The sequence below is a fragment of the Tinamus guttatus genome, unplaced genomic scaffold, assembly GCF_059628265.1.
Source record: "Tinamus guttatus ecotype Peru unplaced genomic scaffold, ASM5962826v1 Tinamus_guttatus_pri_ptg000297l, whole genome shotgun sequence".
NCBI classification, from domain to species: domain Eukaryota; kingdom Metazoa; phylum Chordata; class Aves; order Tinamiformes; family Tinamidae; genus Tinamus; species Tinamus guttatus.
Window position 1 is genome coordinate 46,399 of NW_028288831.1, and position 21,331 is coordinate 67,729.

A 21,331-nucleotide genomic window follows, 5' to 3' on the forward strand; every position below is an offset into this window, starting at 1 on the left:
CGATGCTGGCGCTGCTGAGGCGGGCGGCGGCGGCGCGGGCCCCGCGGGCGGCCCCCGGCGCCTCAGGCGAGTGGCGGGGTCGTCGCGGCGCCCGCAGCAGGGCCCCGCTCGCGGGTACCCCGGGAGCCCTCGCCGGGAGCCCGCAGGCCCGGCCAGCTGCTCGCCCCGCATTTGGGGGCTTTTTGCCCCATTTTGGAGTGCGCGCCGCGAGCGCCTCTCGGCACGCGGGTTGCCGGCTCCTCGCCAGGCGGCCTCTGCCTGCCCCGAGTTGTGGTGCCCTCCGCGCCCCCAGCGCACGGGCACGAAGGAGCGGGCAGCAGCGCTGCTCCCTTGCCCCAGATTTTGGTGCCGCCACCTCTGCGAGCGCCCGCCCAGGCCCCAGGGGACGCAGCCTGCACCCAGGGGCCACCAGGCCGGCCCTCACGGGACTCTCTCCGCAGGCAGCGTCCGTTGGAGCCACGCGGAGCCGGCGGAGGACGGATACGCCGGGGAGCAGGATGGCGGCTGCCGGCTCTACCCCGGGCACATCCCCACCAGCCCGCTGCAGAAAGCGCTGCTGGCCGCGGGCTCCGCGCTCGTGGCCCTCTATGACCCCTACAGACACGGTAAGCGGAGCCACGGTGGCTTTCCTTCCACCCAGGATCCACCTACTCACATCCAGCAACTCCTGCCTGTGTCGCTGCTGGGGGTTTCTTGAGGGATTTGGGTTCTCCTTCTGTTGGGGGAGGCATTTGTTAATGGGGAGATGCAGGGCAGGAGGCAGGGGAAGAGGGGTGAAGGATTCCCCTGCACCCCGTAAAAATTCTCCTGTCGAGAATGATGCCATCCAGCCGCATCCGGCTCTCCCAGGCCTGGAAACACCTCATGTCTGCCCCCGTGTCCCTCCCTGCAGGTCAGACCAAGCAGCGTAACCCTGACGTGGGCAATCCATGGCCAGCGCCAACGCTGAGCCCTTGTCTTTGCCACAAGCTTCCTGCATGCTCCTGCCCAAAGGGATGTCTCATTTCCTCACCTGCGGATGAGGACAGCTGGGTGTTGTGAAAATCAGCACCTCTAATGCTGCTTGTCTGCTGCTCTTGGGTCACATCCTGCGCTCTCTTTCAGACATGGTGGCAGTCTTGGGAGAGACAACGGGTTGCCTTGTCCTGCCCAACCTGCGAGACAAGATGAAGAATGACCCCGAAGGCTCCCGCGTCCTCCAGTGCGTCCCTCCGCATCCGTGGTTTGTGGTGGGGACTGAGGCACCTGCCCAGCATGAACCTTGGGCCCTGCCAAAGGAGAGTCCCTGTCCTAAGAGGGACACAGGCATTTTGTTAGTTTTAATCCTCCAGATTGTTTATTTTGCTTTATTTTAACATCGCAAAAGCCTCAGGAGAAGAGCACAAAAGCTACAGGAGCCCAGGCCTATTTCAGGCACTAGTGCTGTCCTGCTTTGCTGCTGTAACTGGGAGGCACCTTCTCTCTTAGATCTGATAAAATTTGTGGTCATGGTGTGTTTTTTTTCTCCCCTGTGCCTGCTGCTGCATCTCCCTGCATTGAAGACTTCATCACCTGCTGCTCCGCTTTCCTCTAGACACCTCTGTCCTTTCTTTCCAGGTAGCCCAATGACACCTCCTAAGGCTGGGAAATAAGAACACTTCTTGTGTTGGTTTTAAGTTTGATCCCTTTGAGTGCCTGCACGGAACTGTTGAGCACAGCAAGGCTGGGGACCAGGAAGGACATCGTGAGCCTGTTATTAGCCAAGATCATCTTGCTGCTTATTTCCTGCCCTTCTCTCCCTACGTGCTGTGTCTGCTGCCTGCGGTGCCTTGGGCTCCAGCTGTACCATGAAGCGCCTGGGGGAGAGGCTGCCGTTTCTGATGTGTTTGTGCAGGAGAGCCTGATCCTGCCTGGGGCTCCAGCCACTCCACGGCAAAGCTCCCAGGGCACCAGGAGAGGGGGCTGAGCCCTAGAGAAACTGCTCAGCGAGCGCAGGGAGCACTGGGGCAAAGGGAAATTCCCACTTCTTCTGTGCACCCGCTGGTGTCCCAGGGATTTGCAGCAGTCTAATTTGTGCACACCCACCTTTTGTTTTGCTTAGTGTTTAATCCTCTGAATTGCTGAGGTCCCTTTGACACGGAAAGTACGAAGAAGTGCCTGAAGCCAGGGTAAAGCTCTTGCCAGCCCTGCTTAGCCCTGGCTGAGCAGCTCCCTGATCCACTGCAAGGCTTTGACAGGGGAAGAGCTTCTTCTGCAGGCAGAAACGAAGGAGCTTTTGTTTGCCAGCAGCCCGGACTGGAGAGCAGCCTGTGCACGGCTGCCACGTGGCTCCTGATGAAAACCCAGGCAGGAGGGAGAAAAATTGAGAGCAATTCCCTCCCTCCTCAGGGTTGTTCCTTTGAAGTTGTGGCTGCCTTGAAGGGGCAATGAAGCTCCCGCTCCCTTGGGCCCTGCTGCGAGGAGCGGTGGCTGTTTGCCAGCCAGCAGGGCAGCGTCGCAGGGTCACTGTGCATAACAGATTGATGCTTTTCCAACTGGAGTTGCTGAAGGGGAGCAAGATGAGAGTCCTGCTCTTGCCAAGGCTTCAGGCAGTTGCTTTCAGCATTTTGTGCCCTACTGCCATCAATAAAGATAAAGACAGTGACATCCCTGCTGGGGTTGATCTGCAGGAAAATACCCAGGAAGGGCAGAGCAGGGAATGGTGGTTTCCAGCTTTTTCTCCAGGTCACCCACATGCAAGTGTTTCCCTGAGAGACTTAGTGACTTGCTCTTTGCTTTCAGGGAGCGTCCTCGCATCCGTTTCTCCACCCTGGACGTGGAGGGGCTGCGGCGGTTGCCGGATGGCACGTTGGGCCGGGAATACCTGCGGTTTCTGGAAGACAATGTGAGTGGGGGATTTTGCAGGGCACAAATGGCTGTAGTTGAGCCCAGAGCCAGGAGCATTGTGAGCACCAGAGGGAGCTTGGAGTCATGGAGCAACCCGTAGGGAGCCCCCAGAAAATGAATGGGTTGATGAAGTGGGACTTGGGAGGCTGGGCTGTGCTGTTGGGTACGTGGATATGTCACCCGTGCTAGGCTTGGGTGGCTCTTGGTTTTCATTGCAATGCTGACCCAGGCAGAAGTGCCTGAATTGGATCTCTTTGGGTTTGCAGAAGGTTTCTCCGGACACGCGAATGCCGGCCAAGTTTGTGGATGATGAAGAGTTGGCGTATGTGATCCAGAGGTACCGGGAAGTCCACGACCTGATGCACACAATGCTGGGCATGCCCACCAACATGCTGGGTGAGCACCCACCACCGCGCTGGGTGAGCGCCGGGAGCGCAGAGCTGAGCAGGGAGCCAAGGGGAGCTCAGTCCAGCCCCGGGACTCCGAGGTCTGTGCTGTGAACCCAGGGTGGGTGCTTGGCCCCCTCTCATGGGCCCTGAGCAGGTTGGACTCCCTGCCCCTCAGTCTGCGGTGTGGGGAGGTTTGTATCATCACCACCCTGTGTCATTGGCGGCCCAGAGGCCACGGGCCTTGGACATCTGCCCTGCGTCACCTTTGCCCTGCTTGGCAAGGCACGCGGCAAGCCCAGGACAGGCGCGGGCACCGCGTGGGTCGGTGCTTGCATCCCAGCAGCGAGGGTGGCACCGAGGCAGGGGAGTTTCGCAAGCTCTGAGCCAAGGCAGGAGTGTGTTTGTGTCGGGGGGTTCATGGTAGCTTCTTATCTGCTTGTGGCTGTGCCCTTTGCTCTCCTTGGGCGGCTGACTCAGGAGCAAGCCCCAGCCGAGCCGTGCCAGGGCGCCCGGGGGAACCAGCATTTCAGGTCTCTCTCAGCAGGCTGGGGCTGAGATGGGATGTTTGGAAAAGGTCTTTCCCAACTCGGAGGTGGGGAGGGCCGTGGGGGAGGGTTGGGCTGGTGGGGAGCTTTGCTGAGCGTTTGGAGGAGCCAGGCTCACCCAGCAAGGCCCTTCCCAGGCTCGGGGGCTTTGGCTCTTCCGTGCTGCTCCCTGGGGCCTGGGACGTCCCTTTGGAGGGGGGCGATGCCTGATGAGTCTTGCCCTGCCTTGGGATCAGAGCACAGCCAGGCCTGGGGGCCAGGATGCTCCGAATCCTGCTGTGTGCACGGGGGGCAGATGTGCAGCCGTCCTTGAGAGGGGGCACCCTGAGCAGGGTGCCAGCTCTGACCACGTCCCCGTGTCCTGTCCTCGCAGGGGAGGTTGTGGTGAAGTGGTTTGAGGCCATCCAGACAGGGCTGCCCATGTGCGTCCTGGGCGCAGCCTTCGGCCCCGTTCGTCTCAACACACGGTAGGCACCGACGGGCTCCGCCGAGGAGGGAGCCTCTGCCTCGGGGACGTGCCAGCCTTGGGGACGCTCTGCGGTGTCCTCTGGGGAGCGGAAAGGTGACACCGCTGCTCTGCGGCGATCCCTGGCGTGTGCCTGCTGCGCTGGCACTGGGCCCGGGGACGCGGTGGTTTCGGGAGGCTTCACCTGGTCGCTGAAGCAGGAGACGATGAGGCAGGACGTGATCCTGCACCTGCCTCCAGCCTTCCTCCCCCGTGTCCCTGCGTGCAGCTGCCTCCCTGCCGTGCCCGCAGCGGGAGGGACACCCAGCGCCGGGCACCGCACGGAGCCAGCGGGGCTCCCCGCGCTGGCAGCCCTGCCCGTCCCAGCACATCCGTGCCGAGGGCTCGATGCAGGGCTGGGGTCGCCTGTTAGCCCTGTGCTGCTCTGGGATTGGTGTCTGGCTGTGACCTTCCCAGCCCGCTGTCCTCCTCTGCGCGGTGTCCCCTGGGATGAGCAGCAGGATTGCTGGAAGGGTGAAGGGGCTGGAGGTGTTGTGGGCAAGGGAGGTTGGCGTCTGCCTGGTATCGGGACTTGGAGGCTCAAATCAAACCCTTTCTGCGCTTCTTGTTCCAGAAAATTGCAGGTCCTGGCTACAGAGCTGATTCCCTGGGCGATTCGGAGCGGGCGCAATGCCAACTGTATCCTCAACATCTACTACGAGCAGCGCTGGGAGCAGACAGTGGCTTCCCTGCGCGAGGAGATCGGCATCTTCCCTCCGCCGGCCGTGCGCGTGTGAGAGCCCGAGGATCGCGGAGGGGATGGGGTCCCCAGCGTCCCCCCCGTGCTGCAGGACACAGCGTGGCTCTGCCACCAGCCACCACGGCCCCCGTGGCTCCAGGTCCCCTCCTGTTGATGAGGGGTCCCCTCCTCTTGCGGCTCCCTGTGCCAGGGCAGAATTGACCCCTGCTGCGTTCGGCTGCGTGGGGCCTGCTCTGAGCCTGCTGCTCCCAAACACAGGGAAGCTTTGGTGCCTGCAGCAGCAAGAGCCAATGCTGCACTGTGCCCACTCTGTCCTGCTGGGCCATACAGGGTGTCCCAGGCCCTGGAGAGCACGGGTGCCCGCAGGGCGGCTCACAGATGCACTCAGGGAGCCCTTTCAGCCACAGTGACCTCGTGTCCTGACACACACAGAGGACGTGGGTGTTGCAGTACAGCGTGTGCCCCAGCCGAGCGGCTCTGCCCCACTTCCCTTTTCTTGCTGCAAGCAGGCAGAGGAATATCCCCGGGTGTTCTCTCTGCTGGAGGCCTGCAGGCCCTCCCCACCAAATGGCCCCAATCTGCACCGTGGCACCAAGTTTTCAATCGAGATCGTCCCCCTCCTTTTGGCTGCCAAGCGATGTGATTGGGAAGAAGGGGCTGAATCTTTGAGGGGCAGAGCTGAGGCTGCTCGTGCCATTCACGCTGTGCTGTGTCCGGGAGCTGGTTAATTAAGCGGTTTGCTGTCTCAGTTAATTAACCGGGTCTCCAGGCTGGCTCATAGCGCTGTCAAGTGCTAGGACAGAGCCACGAGGCAGGTGGGTCTTTGTCCACAGAGGCTGGCTGTGTCGAAATGCCTTTTCAATTAATAAAATTCACAGTGGAGCTCGTGGTTCGTTATCCCTCCCCCTTTCTGACCAGAGATCTGACGCGAAACCTCATCCCTGTTTTGCCCAACCGACCTCTTGTTCTTTGTTGGTGGCCGCAGCCGGAAGGAGGGTGACGAAGCAGCGCGTGGCAGCTCTGAACAGCAGGACAGGGGCCTGGGGTTAGCAGGGCAGGGGATGATGCACCAACCCCTTCCCACCTCCCCGGCTGGCACGGGATGTGCAGGAGCGTGACCTCTTGCAAAGCAGGGTGTGCGCCTTGTTAGCAAACAACGCGATTTTAAGGTTATTTCTCACAGTTTAGGAAACATTCTGTTGTTTGTCAGCTGTGACTGACAGCGAGGGGAACGCAAGGAGTGGCAGTCACGAAGCAGTGGGGTTTGTGGCAGGCTGGGTTTATTTGGCGCGTGCGGCGCCTGCCTCCTCCCGCGCCACGCACGGGGCTGCTCGCAACGGGCCCCGTGTTCTGAGCAAAGGGGACGTGATAGCAGCTGAAACCTCCTGTGCTCAGCAGAATCGCTTATCTGGAAATAAAGGTGTGACCAAGGGACTGAGCACGGAGGGTTTTGCGGGGTCAGACACAAGCCTCAGCAAAGGCTGTTTAGAGGAGTGAAAATGGGGTGAGAACCGTGCTCGGCCTCCTGCGCCCCTGTTGCCGGCTTGTTCGGGAATGTGGGGCTGGTTGCATTTGGCATCTGGGGAAGTAAATGCTGATTTGCTTCCCAAATAGCAGAGTTTCTCCCAGGAATTCTTCAGCCACATCAAACAAACGCAAGATTTCGCTTAAAGGCCCAGAACAGCCTCATCCTGCAACATCCGGGCCACATCTGGTGCAGTGCCGGGTGCTGACATCAGCACATCTGGCGCAGGCCTCGTCTCCTGCTGGAAATCGGGTGCGGCAGAGGAAGGAAAATCAGCTCCTTCTATGTCCCTCCCTCTGAATGGTGTCACCATCATTCCCGACTGCCGCTCCCGAGGTCCAACGAGGCTTTTACACTCCTGGACCGTCACAGTGTGGAGCTGGGAGAGAGCCCTCCATACTGATGTACAGACATCAATGCGCATGTGTTTCCCCATTAAATTCTTGCCCTGGAAATGGCAGATTTTTTAAAAAACGATAGCTAAAGGCAAGGAAACAGACCCCTCCTGCTTGAATTTCTCCTCTTACACTGCGTGCGCGGACGGATGGGGATCGGGTCCCGCGCAAAATACGACTCTGGTGGGACTCGAACCCACAACCTTTGAATGGCTCCCGAGCCGGCGCTAGAAGTCCAATGCGCTATCCATTGCGCCACAGAGCCGCCGCACTGCGGCGCCGCCGCTTCCCGCCGCTGAGGCGGCCTCTGAGGCGGCCTGAGGCGACCGACCCGCCGCTGAGGCGACCCCGGCGCCGCCTCAAGGCGCCTCCGCTCCCCGCTCCGGGCTCCCGACCGGGAGCCCGGAGCGGGGAGCGGAGGCGCCTTGAGGCGGCGCCGGGCGGGACTACAGCTCCCGGCGGGCGGCGCGGTGCCCGCCCCGCCCCGTGCCGCAGCGCCGGGCGGACCCGCTCCCGCCCCGGCGCCGCTCCCGCTCCCGGCGGCGGCGCAGGTGGCCGGGCCGCAGCGGAGTGCCCCGGAGCCCGGTAAGAAGGCGGGCCCTTCTCCTTCTTCCTCACGTCGCTCTCGCGGAGGGGGATGCCTGGGAGTTGGGGTTGCGGCGGGATGGGGCAGCCTTGGGCGCCGGGGGTGGCTTTGTGGTCCCCCGCTCGCCCAACAGTGGCCTTGTCCGGCGGGGATGCCCCGCACGGGCCCCTCGGGGTTCCGGCTGGGCCCTGCGCGAGCGGCCTCTTCCTTTCGCCCCCTTCCTGGGCCTTTCCCTGAGTGCCTCCCTGGCGAGCTCCCTTGGAGCCTCTCCTTGCGCTGCTGCGTGCGCTTGAGATGTCCCTTTTTGGGGACCTCCTTGGGCTTCCCCATGGTGGCCAAGTAGGCCCCGTCTTTGCTGGTGACAAAGTCTGTCGGGGTCCCAGCTCCTGAGCTGCCTCTTGCATCCAGGCTTGGGTGTGAGCAGGGGACGGGGACTCAGGTAGGAGCTGGGCTGGGGCAGGAGCAGGGCACCGTCCAGGTGGTGGGGCCGGGGACCCTCTTGGGCCTTGAGTCCCCCTGCAAGCGTTGAGGAATTGCCGTTCTTTCCAGGAGTTGCTTCCAGGGAGGCCCCAGAGCCTTTCCGCGCCTGTGCAGCCATTAGTGCTGGAGGTCAGTGCTGAAGCTGCAGGTCCCCTGAGCTGCCTCCTGTGCCTCTCCCGGGCCGATCCCTTTCCCCATCTCTGCCCGGGTGATGCATCCCTACAGCTGCCACCGTAGCAGCTGCCTGCAGAGCCACAGGCCTCAGTTCTCTCTGTGCTGATGCTGCTGAAGAGGACCTGAATCCTTATCAGCGGCACCTCCAGCCCCGCTGGCACGGATGCCCTGGGTGTCACCTGCTTGGCTGGCTGGCACGAGGGAGAGATGAGAGCAGCAGATAATGGGGGCCTGTCCCTTCAGGCGGGAGTTGGAATGTCCTTCCGTGGTCGCCTGTCCAATGTGGAGCTTGTCGGGAAGGGCTTGGTTCTGGATTGAGGCCCCAGCAGTTGGTGAGGGTCCAAGAGCTGCCCCATTGAACTGCAGAAAGAGCATCCAGGGTGAATAAGCAGGGGGTCCCACTCTGGTAAAGGCCAAGAAACCCTGTGGCCTGGGGACCTTGAGCTTGGGAGCTCTGTGGTAGAGAGAGCTCGAAGGCCACAGACACGAGTGGGGCTGTGGATTGAGGGACATCCCCAGTCTCTGCGCGGGGGAGCAGCGTCCAGGCGCTCTTATGCGTCCATAGAGGCTTCCTTGCTCCCGGGTTATGGCTTGGATACGAGGCAGCTTGTGTGACTTGCTGCTGCCTTGGCTCCGGTCCCTCTGGCATCTCCTGTCAGAGGCTTCTTGCCCTCATGCTGGGGACTGCAGAGCAGCCGGAGCGAGAGCCAGCCAAGTATTCCCACTTTTAGCTATGGAGACCCAGGACTGTCAGCTTGATTTCTTCCTAGAGAGGGAAAGGGAAATCACATGGCTGTTTCCTTCCCTTTTCACCCCTGTGCATGCCAGGAAGGATCAGTTTTATCTAGGAGACCTCGGTCTGGTGGCATTAGGGGTCCTGCCACTGTTGCATTTCCTCTACCTGGTGCTGCTACCTGAAAAGAGCCTGGTGGCTCCCTGGGAGCCTTGGAGCCACATCTGGGCTGTGCTTGGGATGGGGACAGAGATGCAGCTTGTCGCAGGGCAGGAGTATCAGGGTGAGCTGCTGGCTCGTGGCAGGAGATGGGGCCGGGATGCCCCTCGCAGCAGAGACGCCCCCGTTGGGCCCGCTGTCCCCGGGGCAGGAATACACGCGAGGACACTGCTGTGTCTGGCCTCACTGCCCTGGATCTGCTCTGGCAGCATCTCCAGCAGGGCCAGGCCAGGAAGCTGCCCTCGGACAGAGAGTTTACAAACATGAGCAGAGCTCAAAGGCCTGTGTTTCCTGTCGCTGTTCCTGTTGGAGCTGTCGTGAAGCCAAGCTCTGCAGCCAGCCGTGACTGTCCCAGAGCCGGGCTCACAGGAGAGCGGATGCTGCAGAGGGCCTGGGAGAACTGGGTTAGGGGGCAGAGGGATCCTTGGGGCAAGGAGTTTGGAGCTGGGTTTTCCCAGAATGAGCTGAGCTTTCCAGCTGAGCTTGCCCTGTTTGGTGTCTCCCTGGTGCCTTTTAAACATCTGCACAGGGTCCCTCGCCCTGACCGTGCTCCAGCTGCTGTAAAGAGCTGAATCCTCATTAGAGGATGAGCGGTGACTCCAGGGCCTCTCCCAGGAAACGGGGGCTGCCAGTGCGTCCCCTGCCCTGTGGGTTTGTCACAACAGGGTCAGTGCGAGTGGTCTCAATCTGAGGTTTCTCTCTCTGCAGGCCACGATGCTGCGCCTGGCTGCCCTCGCGGCGCTGCTGCTGTTCCTCAGGGTCAGCCTGGAGCTGTCCTGGGCTCAGGTCATTCCTGCTCTCTTTGCCTTCTACCTAGCATCCGGGGGATGGAAATTCCTCTTCATATTCTTCAAGACAATACGGAGAGACGTCACGTAGGTGCTCTGGCTGGGATGGGCCCCTGCCCCGGGGTGTGAGTGCAGCCCCTGTCTCCCTGGGTCCCTGCTGGCTCCTGGCCCATCTGGAAGGAGATCTCGTCCTGTCCAGCCCAGGTAGTTCCAACCCTCAGGCAAAGTTTTCTGAGGAAAGACACATTTCAGCTGAGCTCCAAAGTCTAGTGACTGTCCTTGTACTTCACCCCGTCCCTTAAGCTGCGGGTGTGGCAGTGTGGCAGGGCTGGCCCTGAGCCAGTGCCAGGGTGCGCCTGGGAGGGAGGACAGCCTCTCTTGGAGAGCACCTGAGGCTCTGGAAGAGGGGACGTCCCTTTGTGTAACCCCTCAAAGCTCATCCCTTCCTGTCTGTAAATATCCTTATAGAGGGCTTGTCCACCCCAGCTGTGCCCACACTGCTCAGGGGAGCACCCAGAGCTGCTGGTGACCTAGAGCAAGGCCTGGAGCAGGCTGGGCTGTTGCCGCTGCTAGCAAGGTCTTTGTGCTGCTGGAAGTAGCTCTGCAGGGACAACTGAGCTGCTGCCTTCTTGCTTCCCTCCTGTTGGCAGCACGGGGCTGGTCCTGCTGCGGGTGAAGCTGCAGGTATGGAGGCACGTGAAGGAGAGAAACACCATCGCCAAGATCTTCCAGAAGACAGCGAGCAAGTATGCGGAGAAGACAGCGCTGATCTTCCAAGGCACGGGCGAGAGCTGGACCTTCCGGCAGCTGGATGAGTACTCCAACCGCGTGGCCAATTTCTTCCGTGGACAAGGCTTCCGCTCCGGGGACGTGGTGGCTCTGTTCATGGAGTCCCGCAACCAGTACGTGGGGATGTGGCTCGGCTTGGCCAAGATCGGCGTGGAGACCGCCCTGGTGAACTCCCACCTGCGCAAGGAGGCCCTGCTGCACTGCATCACCATCTCCAGCTCCAAGGCCGTGGTTTTTGGGGTGGAGATGATGGAAGGTGAGGAGGGCAGGCAGATGCCTTAGGAACGAGCCAGGCTAGGGCCATGGGGGAGCAGGGCTGTGGGTCCAGTGCTCCTTTCCACCACAGGGCAGAGATCTCTTTTTTTCCTAAAGAGAGTGGGCAGGTGGGTTACCCAAGAGGTGCCCTTTTTTGGTCGGTTGGCCACTGGGTGGCAACTGGAGATGGGTGGGATGTGGGGCTCAGTGCTCCACCTAAGCAGACCTGCACGGGTATAAGGCTCTTTCCTTGTGCTAATAGTGGCTCTCCAGGGTCCATTCCCTGCATGGACCCCAGGGCAGGGCTAGGCCTGTCCTGCTATGTGGGATGAGCCTCCCCTTGTTCTACGTGGGATGCTCCTCCTTGTTTTTGCGGCTCTCAGCAAGCAGCAATTTGGCTCCAGCTCCTGAGGTGCTTCAGCCCACACCTCTGAGGTTGATGGTGTTGACAGACTTCTGGCTAAATTGGCATCCGAGAAGTTCTGGCTGGGGAGAGCAGAAGAACAAGCTTTTCCAGCCTCTGGGGAGGCCTGGGCTGTGCCCCTGGCTTCTGTTAGGCAAGGGGAGCAATATCTGCCTGGGAAGGTTGTGGCACCTTTTGGACACCACAGAGCCCAGGGAGGGTGGTGCTCCCCGGGCCATCGTCTCCCTGAGACAGTTTGGAAGGGCAGGAGCTCTGTGCTGTGTCCACGCCGCGGCCTCTTTCCATCTCCTCCCTTTGCTTTCCTAGCCATGCAGGAAGTGCAGCCCTCCCTGGAGAAATCCATCCATCTCTTCTGGTCCGGTGAAGAAAGGCCCGAATCAGTCATTCCCGGTGCAAAACACCTGGATCCCCTCTTGGAGAGAGCTGAGCGACTCCAGCCACCCGCCCCTGACAAGGGCTTCCTGGGTACGTGGTCAGTTTTGGAGGGCGAGGCGCACGCTCGTGCTGGCGCATCAGCTGGTTGCCAAGTTTGCTGGCTGTGTCCTCACTGCCAGGAGGGCCTGCTTGGGGTGCCAGCGTTGCCGGGCCTGGGGTACTGGAGATGGGTCTGACTCCGGTTCCTGGCCCTACCCGTGAGGCTGCATCGTGTGGTTCCTAACCCCTGCCCCATGGGCTCGATGCTGCCCAAGATGAACCCGGTGTGCTCAGGGCTCGTGTTTGATTCACCTGGTGCAACCCCTGTGCATAAATTTGCCACCTTCCCACCTCCTTGTCCAGCCAGCTTCCATATAGGCTATAGTGACGCTGGGTATGTGACCTGTGTCCTCTTGGCTTTCCAGATAAGCTCTTCTACATCTACACCTCCGGCACCACGGGGATGCCCAAGGCTGCCATTGTAGTGAACTGCAGGTGAGGCTGGGGGCTCTGGGGAGGAAGAGGACCAGGCTCTGCCCAGTGCCAGCCTAGAGCCTCCGGCCCTGCTGCTGACATGTCCCTTTGTCCCTTCCCCAGGTACTTCCGCATGTCCAACTTGGTTTATTACGGTTTCCGCATGAGGCCCGATGACGTGCTGTACGACTGCCTCCCGCTCTACCACGCCGCAGGTAACGGGCCCTGGCGCTGCCTCCACGGGCTGCCCCTTCCCTCCTGCCGAGCCCAGGGCACAGGCCGGAGCAGCAGGGACACTCTGTGCCAGGGAGAGCCCAGCTGCTGCTGGGGGGGGCTGCCTGTCTGATCTGAAACCTTCTCTGGGAGCTGGGAGTGATCAAACTGGCCCTTGGAGTGGGGAGTGTGTTTGTTTAGCTTTGGGGTGGCTGTGCCTTATTGCTGCTCCGTCTGGAAAGTGATGGGAGTGGCGTGGTAGTGCCCACCTTGCAGGCCAAGACACGTTGAGATGACAGGGTGCAAAGGGTTCTTGCAGGTCTTGCTGTCCCCTTTCCAGCCCCTGTGGCCCTGGGGGCCTTGGGTAGATGAGCCCTTGTTGCTTTGGGATGGCACGAGGCCTCCACCTCGCCCTGCCAAGCCGTCCCCATGCCTACTGGGCTGGAGGGATGTGGGGCCTGAAGGTCTCTCTGGCTGTTTCTCCGCAGGGAACATCGTGGGGATTGGGCAGTGCCTGCTCCATGGCATGACAGTTGTCATTCGCAAGAAGTTCTCGGCCTCGCACTTCTGGGAGGACTGCGTGAAGTACAACTGTACGGTGAGGCCATGAGGCAAGAGGCCACCAAGCCAGCTGGGTTGGCAGAGCAGCCTGGGCACCTCTGTGGCCTGCTGGAAGCAAGGGCAGCCCGTACCAGCTCTGCCTGTGTCCCCTACTGCCTTTCCAGGTGGTGGGGCCATCTCCTTCCCACCTGGGGTGGTAACTCCACATGTCCAAGCCATTCCCACGCTCCAACATTAACCGCAGGGGTAGGTTTTACAGACTGGAGACTGAAGAAGGATGTCCCAGGAAGGGATAGATGGGGGACAAGCTAGCGGGACCTCCTGGATTTTGCCTTGGCCTCTTTAGTGGATCTTGGGCTAGTTGTTCCTTCCCTGCCCTCAGGACCACCCCCAAAAAAGACCTTGGGGTCTGGAGGAAGGTCCTAGTTTGTCCTTGTTGCTTGTTGCCCCCAGATTGTGCAGTACATCGGGGAGATCTGCCGCTACCTGCTGAACCAGCCCTACCAGGAGGCAGAGCGGCAGCACCGGGTGCGCATGGCGCTGGGCAACGGGCTGCGGGCGTCCATCTGGCGGGAGTTCATGGCCCGCTTCGGCATCGCCCAGGTGGCCGAGTTCTACGGGGCCACCGAGTGCAACTGCAGCCTGGGCAACTTCGACAACAACGTAAGGCCCCACCACCCTTCCTGGGCCCTAGAGAGTTTCCCCTGGCTTGGGAAAGGGGAATGATGACTCAGTGGGGCTGTTTGCTCCTGGTTTCTTGCTCAAGAGGCCTCCCCTGGGTTCCTGTCTTCCTGGAGAGGTTTTGGCTGTTCTTGCATGATTCCAGCTCTCGGTCCTGGACATGGGTGGGCAGCAGGCTTGGGGCTGCAGGGACATCGCTGCTGCCCGTGGCTCAGAGCTCCTTCTGTCCTAGGTCGGCTCCTGCGGCTTCAACAGCAGGATCCTGCCAGGTGTGTACCCCATCGGCTTGGTGAGGGTGGATGAAGACACCATGGAGCTGATCCGGGGACCAGATGGTGTCTGCATCCGCTGCAAACCAGGTGAGGGCAACTGGGGAATATAGAATCATTATGGTTGGAAAAGACTTCGAGACTGAGTCCAGCTCTAAGCTCCTGTGTCTCCTCAGCCCTGTGTGAGTCTTTCATTAGATTCTTCAAGGTATTTTAGTTCAGCATGAGTCTCTGCTCAGCACCAAGCCTGCTCAAAACCTTTTTCTCTGGGCTTGCTTTGTTCCTCCCTCCTATTTATGCCCTTTCCCTTCCCTGCAGGGGAACCGGGGCAGCTGGTGGGCCGCATTGTCAAGAACAACCCCTTGCAGCACTTCGACGGCTACCTGAATCAGGCAGCCACCAACAAGAAAATTGCCAGGGATGTTTTTTCAAAGGGGGATGCTGCTTATCTCACAGGTGAGGCGAGCAGGGCCCTGCCGTGTCTGCTAAGGGGGGAGGAGAGGGTATGTGGATGCCACCTCCAAACTGGTGAGCAGAGAAGAGCTGGCGGTTTTGAGCCTCCCTTTTCCCACCTCAAGCTGTCCCAGGCGCTGCCCTGAGACACTTTGGGGGAACTTCTGGACTCTCTGACACCCCATTTTTTGTCTATTCCTCACTCTGCCGTAGGGGATGTTCTGGTGATGGACCAATACGGTTACATGTACTTTCGGGACCGCACTGGGGACACGTTCCGCTGGAAGGGGGAGAACGTCTCCACCACAGAGGTGGAGGGGACACTGAGCCGCATCCTCAGCTTGACGGACGTCGTGGTTTACGGGGTGGAGGTCCCAGGTAACCAGCGTGGTGGGGGAGGCTGGGTGGAGGCAGGCAGGGCCCGGGCACCTGAATGAGCGTGTCCTGCGTGCCCAGATCCCTGTGTCCCTTTGCCAGATGCTGGACTGAGGTTCAGTGTCTACAAGCCAGGGGGAACCGCTGGGGATGTGACTAGTGGGAATCTTCTCTCCAGCCGAGGTTTGACTGATTCTGACCAGGGTGCAAGGACCCTGTGTCCTTCCCGGGCAGGCTGCAGGTGTCTCCTCTGGGAGGAGGTGACTATGACCGCTGGGTGTCGCTGGTACCCTTAGCCGCAGGGTGGTGACACAGAGGGTGACGCAGCTGGACATGCCAACGCTACAGTACAAAGCCGGGTGTTTGCCAGGGGCCTTTCTGGCATGGGACAGATGAAGAGAATACCCTGTGGGACACACTGGCCCTGTAGCATCTCCCTTCTTTTCCATCCCACAGGGATTGAAGGGAAGGCAGGAATGGCAGCCATCGCTGACCCGGACAACTCCTGCGACCTGGCGAGCTTTGCTGCCGAGCTGAGGAAGGCGCTGCCGCTGTACGCGCAGCCCGTCTTCCTGCGCTTCCTGCACGAAGTCTCCAAGACAAGTGAGCCCCAGCGTGGGCCGCGGTGGGGCCTTGCTGCATGCAGGGGGCACAGCTGCTCGGGTGCCTTGTGGCCAGTCTGCAGCAGGGCTGGGGACAGAGGGAGCGAGAATGTCTTCGTAGAGCCCTCCTGGTCTCACCAGTGACCTAGAGAAGAGGGAGCGCGAGGCTGGGGGTGGTGGCTGGCACTGGGTGTCCCAGGGTGGCGTCGGGGTGGCACTGGGAGCTGGGCTCCCTGCCCCAGCCGTGCTGTGCAGGACAGTGCGCAAAGCAGCAGCGCGAGGGGGTGGCGATGGGAGCGCAGGCAGCCGACAGCTCCTTCCTCCCTCTTCTCTCCCCACTCCAGGCACTTTCAAATTCCAGAAAGTGGAGCTGCGCAAGCAGGGCTTCGACCCCGCGCTGGTGCAGGACAGGCTGTACTTCCTGGACTCCCGGCAAGGCCGCTACCTGCCCCTGGACCAGGAGGCATTCAAGAGGATCCAGTCGGGCCAGCAGAAGCTGTGACCTGTGGGGCTCCAACGAGGCGCCTCCCCATGTCCTGCAGGACAGAGTGGGGACCGGGCAGGCGCTGGGGAAGGAAAGGTTCAAGGAGTGACCTAAAGGCATGCGAGAGATTGTCATTTGACAAGTTTTACAGATAACGGGCTGGGGGGAGTGCCGGGGGAAGGGACGGTTACACACCAAAGCATTCACTCATTATGGCTTTATTTCCTAACTGGTACAGTGGTGGTGGTCCTGTGCCACGGGAGGGGCAGGGCCCCAGCCAGGCGAGGAGGGATGGGCTGCCCTTGCCAGTCCTTTTTGTTGTTTTTCCTTTTTATTTCCCGTCTTCCCCCTCCTTTTTCCTGCCTGCCCTTCCTGGCGCAGGCCATGAAAGGACCAGTGCTGGGCTCTCTCGTCCCTCCTCCTCCACCAAGCTCCTCCCCGGTGCCAGCGCCTGTCCCGGCTGACAGGGACACGGGGTGCCAGGCGCAGCCCTGCCCTCTGTGTGCCCCGTCCCCATGAACGGGGAGCAGGACAGTGCTGGGCTCCGGGGAGGGACACGGAGGTGCTGCTGCCATGGCTTGCTCTCTCTGGGGAGGACATTTCTATTTTTCACAATCACACGCACATTATACGTATATATATATATAAAAGTATATATATGTATGTGTATATATATACACACATATATATTATACACGCTGATTTTTTTTCTCTAATCTTAATTTATTGTCCATACTTTTGAATGTGTCCCGGGCTTGTGCAGTAGGTGGAGGGACATCCCAGGCCTGTCCTGTCTCGGAGAGCCCTTTCCTCTCGCAGGGAGACGGGACACTCTTGTCTGGGACCGCGTCTCCTGTTCCCGCCTGGGCGCAGCCGCGCACGTCCCTGTGGCCTCGCTGCACGGTGAAGGATGCGAGCGAGCTCCGCTGGCTGTGGACACCTCTCTGGGTCTCTTCCTGCCACCTTTTGTGGATGCAGCCTTGTTTTTTCGTGCACTTTCTTCCTTGCAGAGAGCAGGTGGGAGAGTGGGAATGAAGGGCCTGGCTTGGCTTTGCTTAGATGTACACAGCACCTGAGAAACACAAGTGGCTCCTGGGTCTCTCCTGCTGCGCTGTGGACATGGGAGGCAACTTTCCTAGGAGGAAAACTCCTCCAGAGGCCGGTGCCTGTGAGAGCCTCTAACTTCACGATCTCTGTGTCTTCTGCAAGTCTCCACTGCCACAGCGGGAGACTGGCTTCGAACTGAACGTCTGTGTCAAACACCTGACTTGCACTTTGTGAATTCCCTGCGTTGTGTCTGATGTGAAACAGCCTCAGCAGCAATGTCTGATTCCACCCTCGGAGACCATGCAGAAACATCTGTTTCAGATAAAACTCTCGGTTGGGTTTTCTATTTTTTTCTTTTTATTTACGGTTTGGTGCTTTTGGCAGAGTTACACCTTAAAATGACCTGTGTGTCTCTTGCAAGGGCAGGGTGTGCCTGCTCTTTCAGCTGTGCTTCCACACCAAGCTACCCACCTGCCCCAGTCTGTCCTGTCCTCACAATTAAATGCGAGTATGGGCTACGCTGGAGTTTCCTACCTCTTGCTGAGTCCTGCTGTGGTTGGGAAGACGGCACCACTCTGGGAACTGCCACTCCAGCGCGTGGGCCCTCTGTGCTGGGTCTGTCTCTAGCTCATCTCAGAGCGGGTGCTGGATTTGATGCCCGTGTGAGAAGAAACTGTTGATGAGACCCCTTCCAGACCCCCCTGCCTACTCCCCACTGCCCCTTTCTTGCTGTCCTCTCCACAGTGTTGCCATCCCAGTTTCTCCAACCTGCCTCACTTTTCCTTGGCCAGTCTGGCTTTTTTTTTCTCCCCTTTTCTGTCCTCTTGTTCCTCTTCCTGCTGCCTCCTGTCTCCGTGTTGGGCCAAGCTTAATCTCCTAGCTCCAGTTTCTGGCTTCCTTGACAAGCTTTTTTGTTCCCATTCTCCTTTCTCTTTCCTCGCTGCCAGGCCCATCTTTAAAACCTTCTGCACGTGGGGAGGGAGATGAGGACGGGGCGGGTGGAAATGCCACCCCAGGCAGGCGCAGGGCGCACAGAGGTGGCTGCAGATGCTCCGGTCCTGCTCCCGGCCCCTGTTCCTCTTGGAGCCGCCGGAGGAGGGCGGGCTGGGCACGGCGAACGCCCCGCGTGGAGGGACCTGCTCCGGCACCAGGGATGTGGCTGCCCCGGGGAGGTGCATGGCTTGGGCTGGTGCTGGGAGGAATGGGAGCGCTCCTCTGCCTTCCTGGAAGCGAGAGCTGTGCTTCCTTATGTACTAAATAACCCTTAGAAGAGGCAGGGGAAGGTGCTGCAGCGAAAGGCTTAGTGCTGTATCTTCGTGTCTGTGGAGGCTGTTCATCTCGGGTTTGTTTTGGTTTTAAGCTCAAAGCGAACTCTGACTCAGGGCCACTGCATGTTAAACGCAGGTGTAAAGGGAAGGGGAAACTTGTGAGTGTAGCAATTACTTCCATGCAAGTAGCTGATGCAAAGCCCAACTGGTTTGTCCCGTTGGTTTTGGGGATAGCTGAGGCCCATTTGCAAAGCACAGGTTTTACCGTCATGGGCACAGAGCTGGCCAAGAGCTCACGGGGCACAGCAGAGAGCGTGGGGAGCTTCTCTGCTCTTCACCCATGTGCTGGGACGGGTAGGAAAGCTCTAAGGTGCCAACCTTGAGCATTCGGAGTGTTAAAAGTAATAGCTGTTTTCCCTGCTGGCAGGGCATAACTGATACCGTTGGCTGCGGTCTGCACCAAGGATGGTGGTGTCGTACTTGGCAATGCCTCGACACATGCTACAAGATCCAGACAAACGAAGAGATTTTCCGCTGGCTTGTGTCAGCCATGGAGTGTTTTTTAAGCCTCCCGTTCCCAGGAAAAAGTTAAGCCCAAGCCCAAGTGCCTCAGCAGCAGATAGCCCAGGAACACAAGTACAAGTGCGTTACTGATCCAGAAATCAATGCTGGGACAAAACGCTTCCAGCTGGGAAGTGTTTGGAAAGAAGCAGCCAAGCCCTAAACTTATTCTGATTTTTCTGTTTCTTTTTTGAGGTTATTTTTAAGGGAAGATGTTCATTGAATCCCCTTTCTATGCTTAGAGGCACCTTGTGAGACTTCTCTCTTGATCAATAATCTTGGAGGTGCTGGGGGGTGGGAGCAGCCCCGGCCGCCCTTGATCAATAAGCTCAAGTCTGGCTCAATAGCTGTATATAGGTGAAAGTACTATATAAAAAGTAAGAGTTTTTTTTTAATTAAAAATTTTAAGAATCTGTTTGCACACAGAAAACATTAAAATCCCTTTCTGGGTTATTATTAGCCTATTAATTTCAGCAAAGCCAAAGAGCTTTACAAACCAAATGCACTTTTCATCATGGAGATGATTGCTTCCCACAGCTCCTTCCTCCTAGACAGTGACAACAATGTTAATTATTACAAAAAATAATATTGCCCATTTCCCTCTGGTTGGCTTGTCGTGTCAGCTTGAGCTACCAGCTCAGCCGGGCCCTTCCCTGGTGTGCAAAGGGGAGCGTTTTGGCCTAAACGCAGCAGGGTTTCTGCAGGGCGCTCGTCGTCTTTCTGCATGAAATGAATTTCTGCCACAGCGAAGGTCTGTGGCGGTCCCAGGAGCCCCTGTCCCTGAGGCTCCCCCGCACTCTTTCCATGCCGAAAGCTGCGCGCGGGCGGACACGGCGCGCGCCTGCCGCGCCGCCACGCTTGCGTCGCCTTTAAATGGTGGTTGGGGGAAATAGCGTGGACTAGAGCAGGACCTGTCCTCTGGGGCGCCCTTTAGAAATGTAAATAGCCGAGTCCTCTGAGCGCTCCTGTAACCGGGAGCAGCCGAGGGCTGGCGGGAAGGGCCGGCCGGTCCTCCTGGGGCAGGGAGGCTGTGCTAGGGACGGAGCGTCTTCATGGTTCCTGCTCTGGAAGGGACGAATAGCGCGGGACGGTCAGGGCCGCCGGCAGGGCCAGGAGCCCTCGCTGGGCCTGTCCGTGCTGGTCCCTCACATGGTGAACGCGACTGTCCTAAATCGCCCAGGGCTCAATGTGCTTTCCCGCTCCCGCTGGCCGTGAGGCCGAGCCCTGGCAGCCTCAGGGCTGGCTGGGCTGCTCAGGCTGTGCCAAGGGCTGCAGTGGAGGCGGGCGGCCATCGTCACCCCTCAACGGTCCCCAAAGCGGGACTGCAGCTCCCTGCTGGGCCGCGTCCCCCCACACAGCCCTGCCTCCCCACGGCGGCGCTGGGGAGACGGGGGCCGCGGCCAAGCCGCAGGGCCCCGCGCGAGGTGACGGCGGCGGCCGCGCCGCGCTTTGAGTATCGCTTTCAGCGACTCGGGAGGTTAAACGCCCGCTCAGAGGCGCCTATTGAGGGCCGGGCCGGGGGTGCCGCATTGTGCGGCCGCCCGCGCGCTTTGTCTGGCCGCTTTCAGGGCTGCCCTCAATGGGAAGCGGCCGCCCCGGCCCAGCGCCCGGCAGAAGGGCTCCTGGGGGAGAGGCGCTTCCTCCCACCCTAATGACATTCAGGCCTCCATCGGTTCAGCTCCCGCTTTCTTTCTGCTGCAGTTTAACCCGGGCACGGAGGCCGGCCTCCATCTTACTGATCTCTGCTTGACACCCAATTACCACATGAATGGCAGAGAAAGGCTGCAAAAGGCTTTAACTCCCCCTGACCCTCCTTCCCCTCTGCCTGCTTCCCCCTCTCCCCTTCCTACCCCCCTCCACCACCTCCCCGCTCCGGCTCCTTTCTCCCCATGGAGGGAGCGGGTTCAAAACTGCCACTGGGAAACCAAACAAAGGCGGCAGGGAGCGAGGGATCCCATTGTTGCCGCCCGGCGATGGCTCCCCTTTCGCCAGCTATTGTTCCCCGTGAAGTCGGACTTGCTGCGTGGAAGGACGGGAGCAGCTGTTTGCGCCTTCCCCTGATGTTTTATTGAAAAATAATTGAATCGTCAGTCCGAGGCGCCCTGCTAGAACATCTCCTCGTAGCGCCAGGCCCTGCTCTGTTTAGAGCCGCATTTGCCGGTGAAATGTGGGCAAGACGAGCCGCTTCCCGCGGAATAAACCCTCGCAGAGGGGCTGCCGCCATGTCGTCTGCCCTCCAAGGGAGAGACCAGCGCCCAAAGAGCAAGGAAAAGGCCTGAGACAAAAGCAATTAAACCCTCTTTATGGCACAGCCCTGTTTGCAACCTGCTCTTTTGTTTGGGCAGGTCCGGGGCTGCCGCCTGCCGTCGGGGCTGGGGGCTCTGCCCGGCTCCTGCCCGGGCCTGGCGCGCAGGGGAGCTCCGGCGCGGACCCCGGCGGCAGATTTACCCTGGGCACCTTCCTACCAAAGGCTCAGCCGTGAGGCCGGCGCAGCGAGACCTCCCCGAGCTTGGCCTCAGGGTAGCGCGGTCCTCAACGGAACGGTGCCTTAATGCAT

General features: G+C 59.9%; 2 protein-coding genes and 1 non-coding gene across 3 annotated transcripts; 2 read left to right on the top strand and 1 right to left on the bottom strand.

Annotated features, from left to right (window-relative positions):
- Nucleotides 1-2: 2 nt before the first annotated feature.
- On the top strand, nt 3-5,049 carry COQ4 (coenzyme Q4). The gene is made up of 7 exons (XM_088528016.1): nt 3-66; nt 441-605; nt 1,105-1,201; nt 2,761-2,863; nt 3,132-3,261; nt 4,173-4,266; nt 4,879-5,049. The coding sequence occupies exons 1-7, from the start codon at nt 3-5 to the stop codon at nt 5,039-5,041; spliced, it is 816 nt and encodes a 271-aa protein (XP_088384142.1). The 3' UTR covers nt 5,042-5,049.
- Nucleotides 5,050-7,099: 2,050 nt separating this feature from the next.
- Nucleotides 7,100-7,189, bottom strand: TRNAR-UCU (transfer RNA arginine (anticodon UCU)). Its single transcript is given in 2 exon segments — nt 7,100-7,135; nt 7,153-7,189. It is a non-coding gene; the product is annotated as a tRNA-Arg (tRNA).
- A 271-nt stretch (nt 7,190-7,460) lies between these two features.
- Nucleotides 7,461-16,298, top strand: SLC27A4 (solute carrier family 27 member 4). The gene is made up of 13 exons (XM_088527947.1): nt 7,461-7,509; nt 9,825-9,991; nt 10,555-10,949; nt 11,679-11,837; nt 12,212-12,281; nt 12,384-12,475; nt 12,962-13,071; nt 13,488-13,697; nt 13,948-14,074; nt 14,303-14,440; nt 14,651-14,815; nt 15,269-15,415; nt 15,759-16,298. The coding sequence occupies exons 2-13, from the start codon at nt 9,831-9,833 to the stop codon at nt 15,914-15,916; spliced, it is 1,932 nt and encodes a 643-aa protein (XP_088384073.1). The 5' UTR covers nt 7,461-7,509; nt 9,825-9,830; the 3' UTR covers nt 15,917-16,298.
- The last annotated feature ends 5,033 nt before the right edge of the window (nt 16,299-21,331 follow it).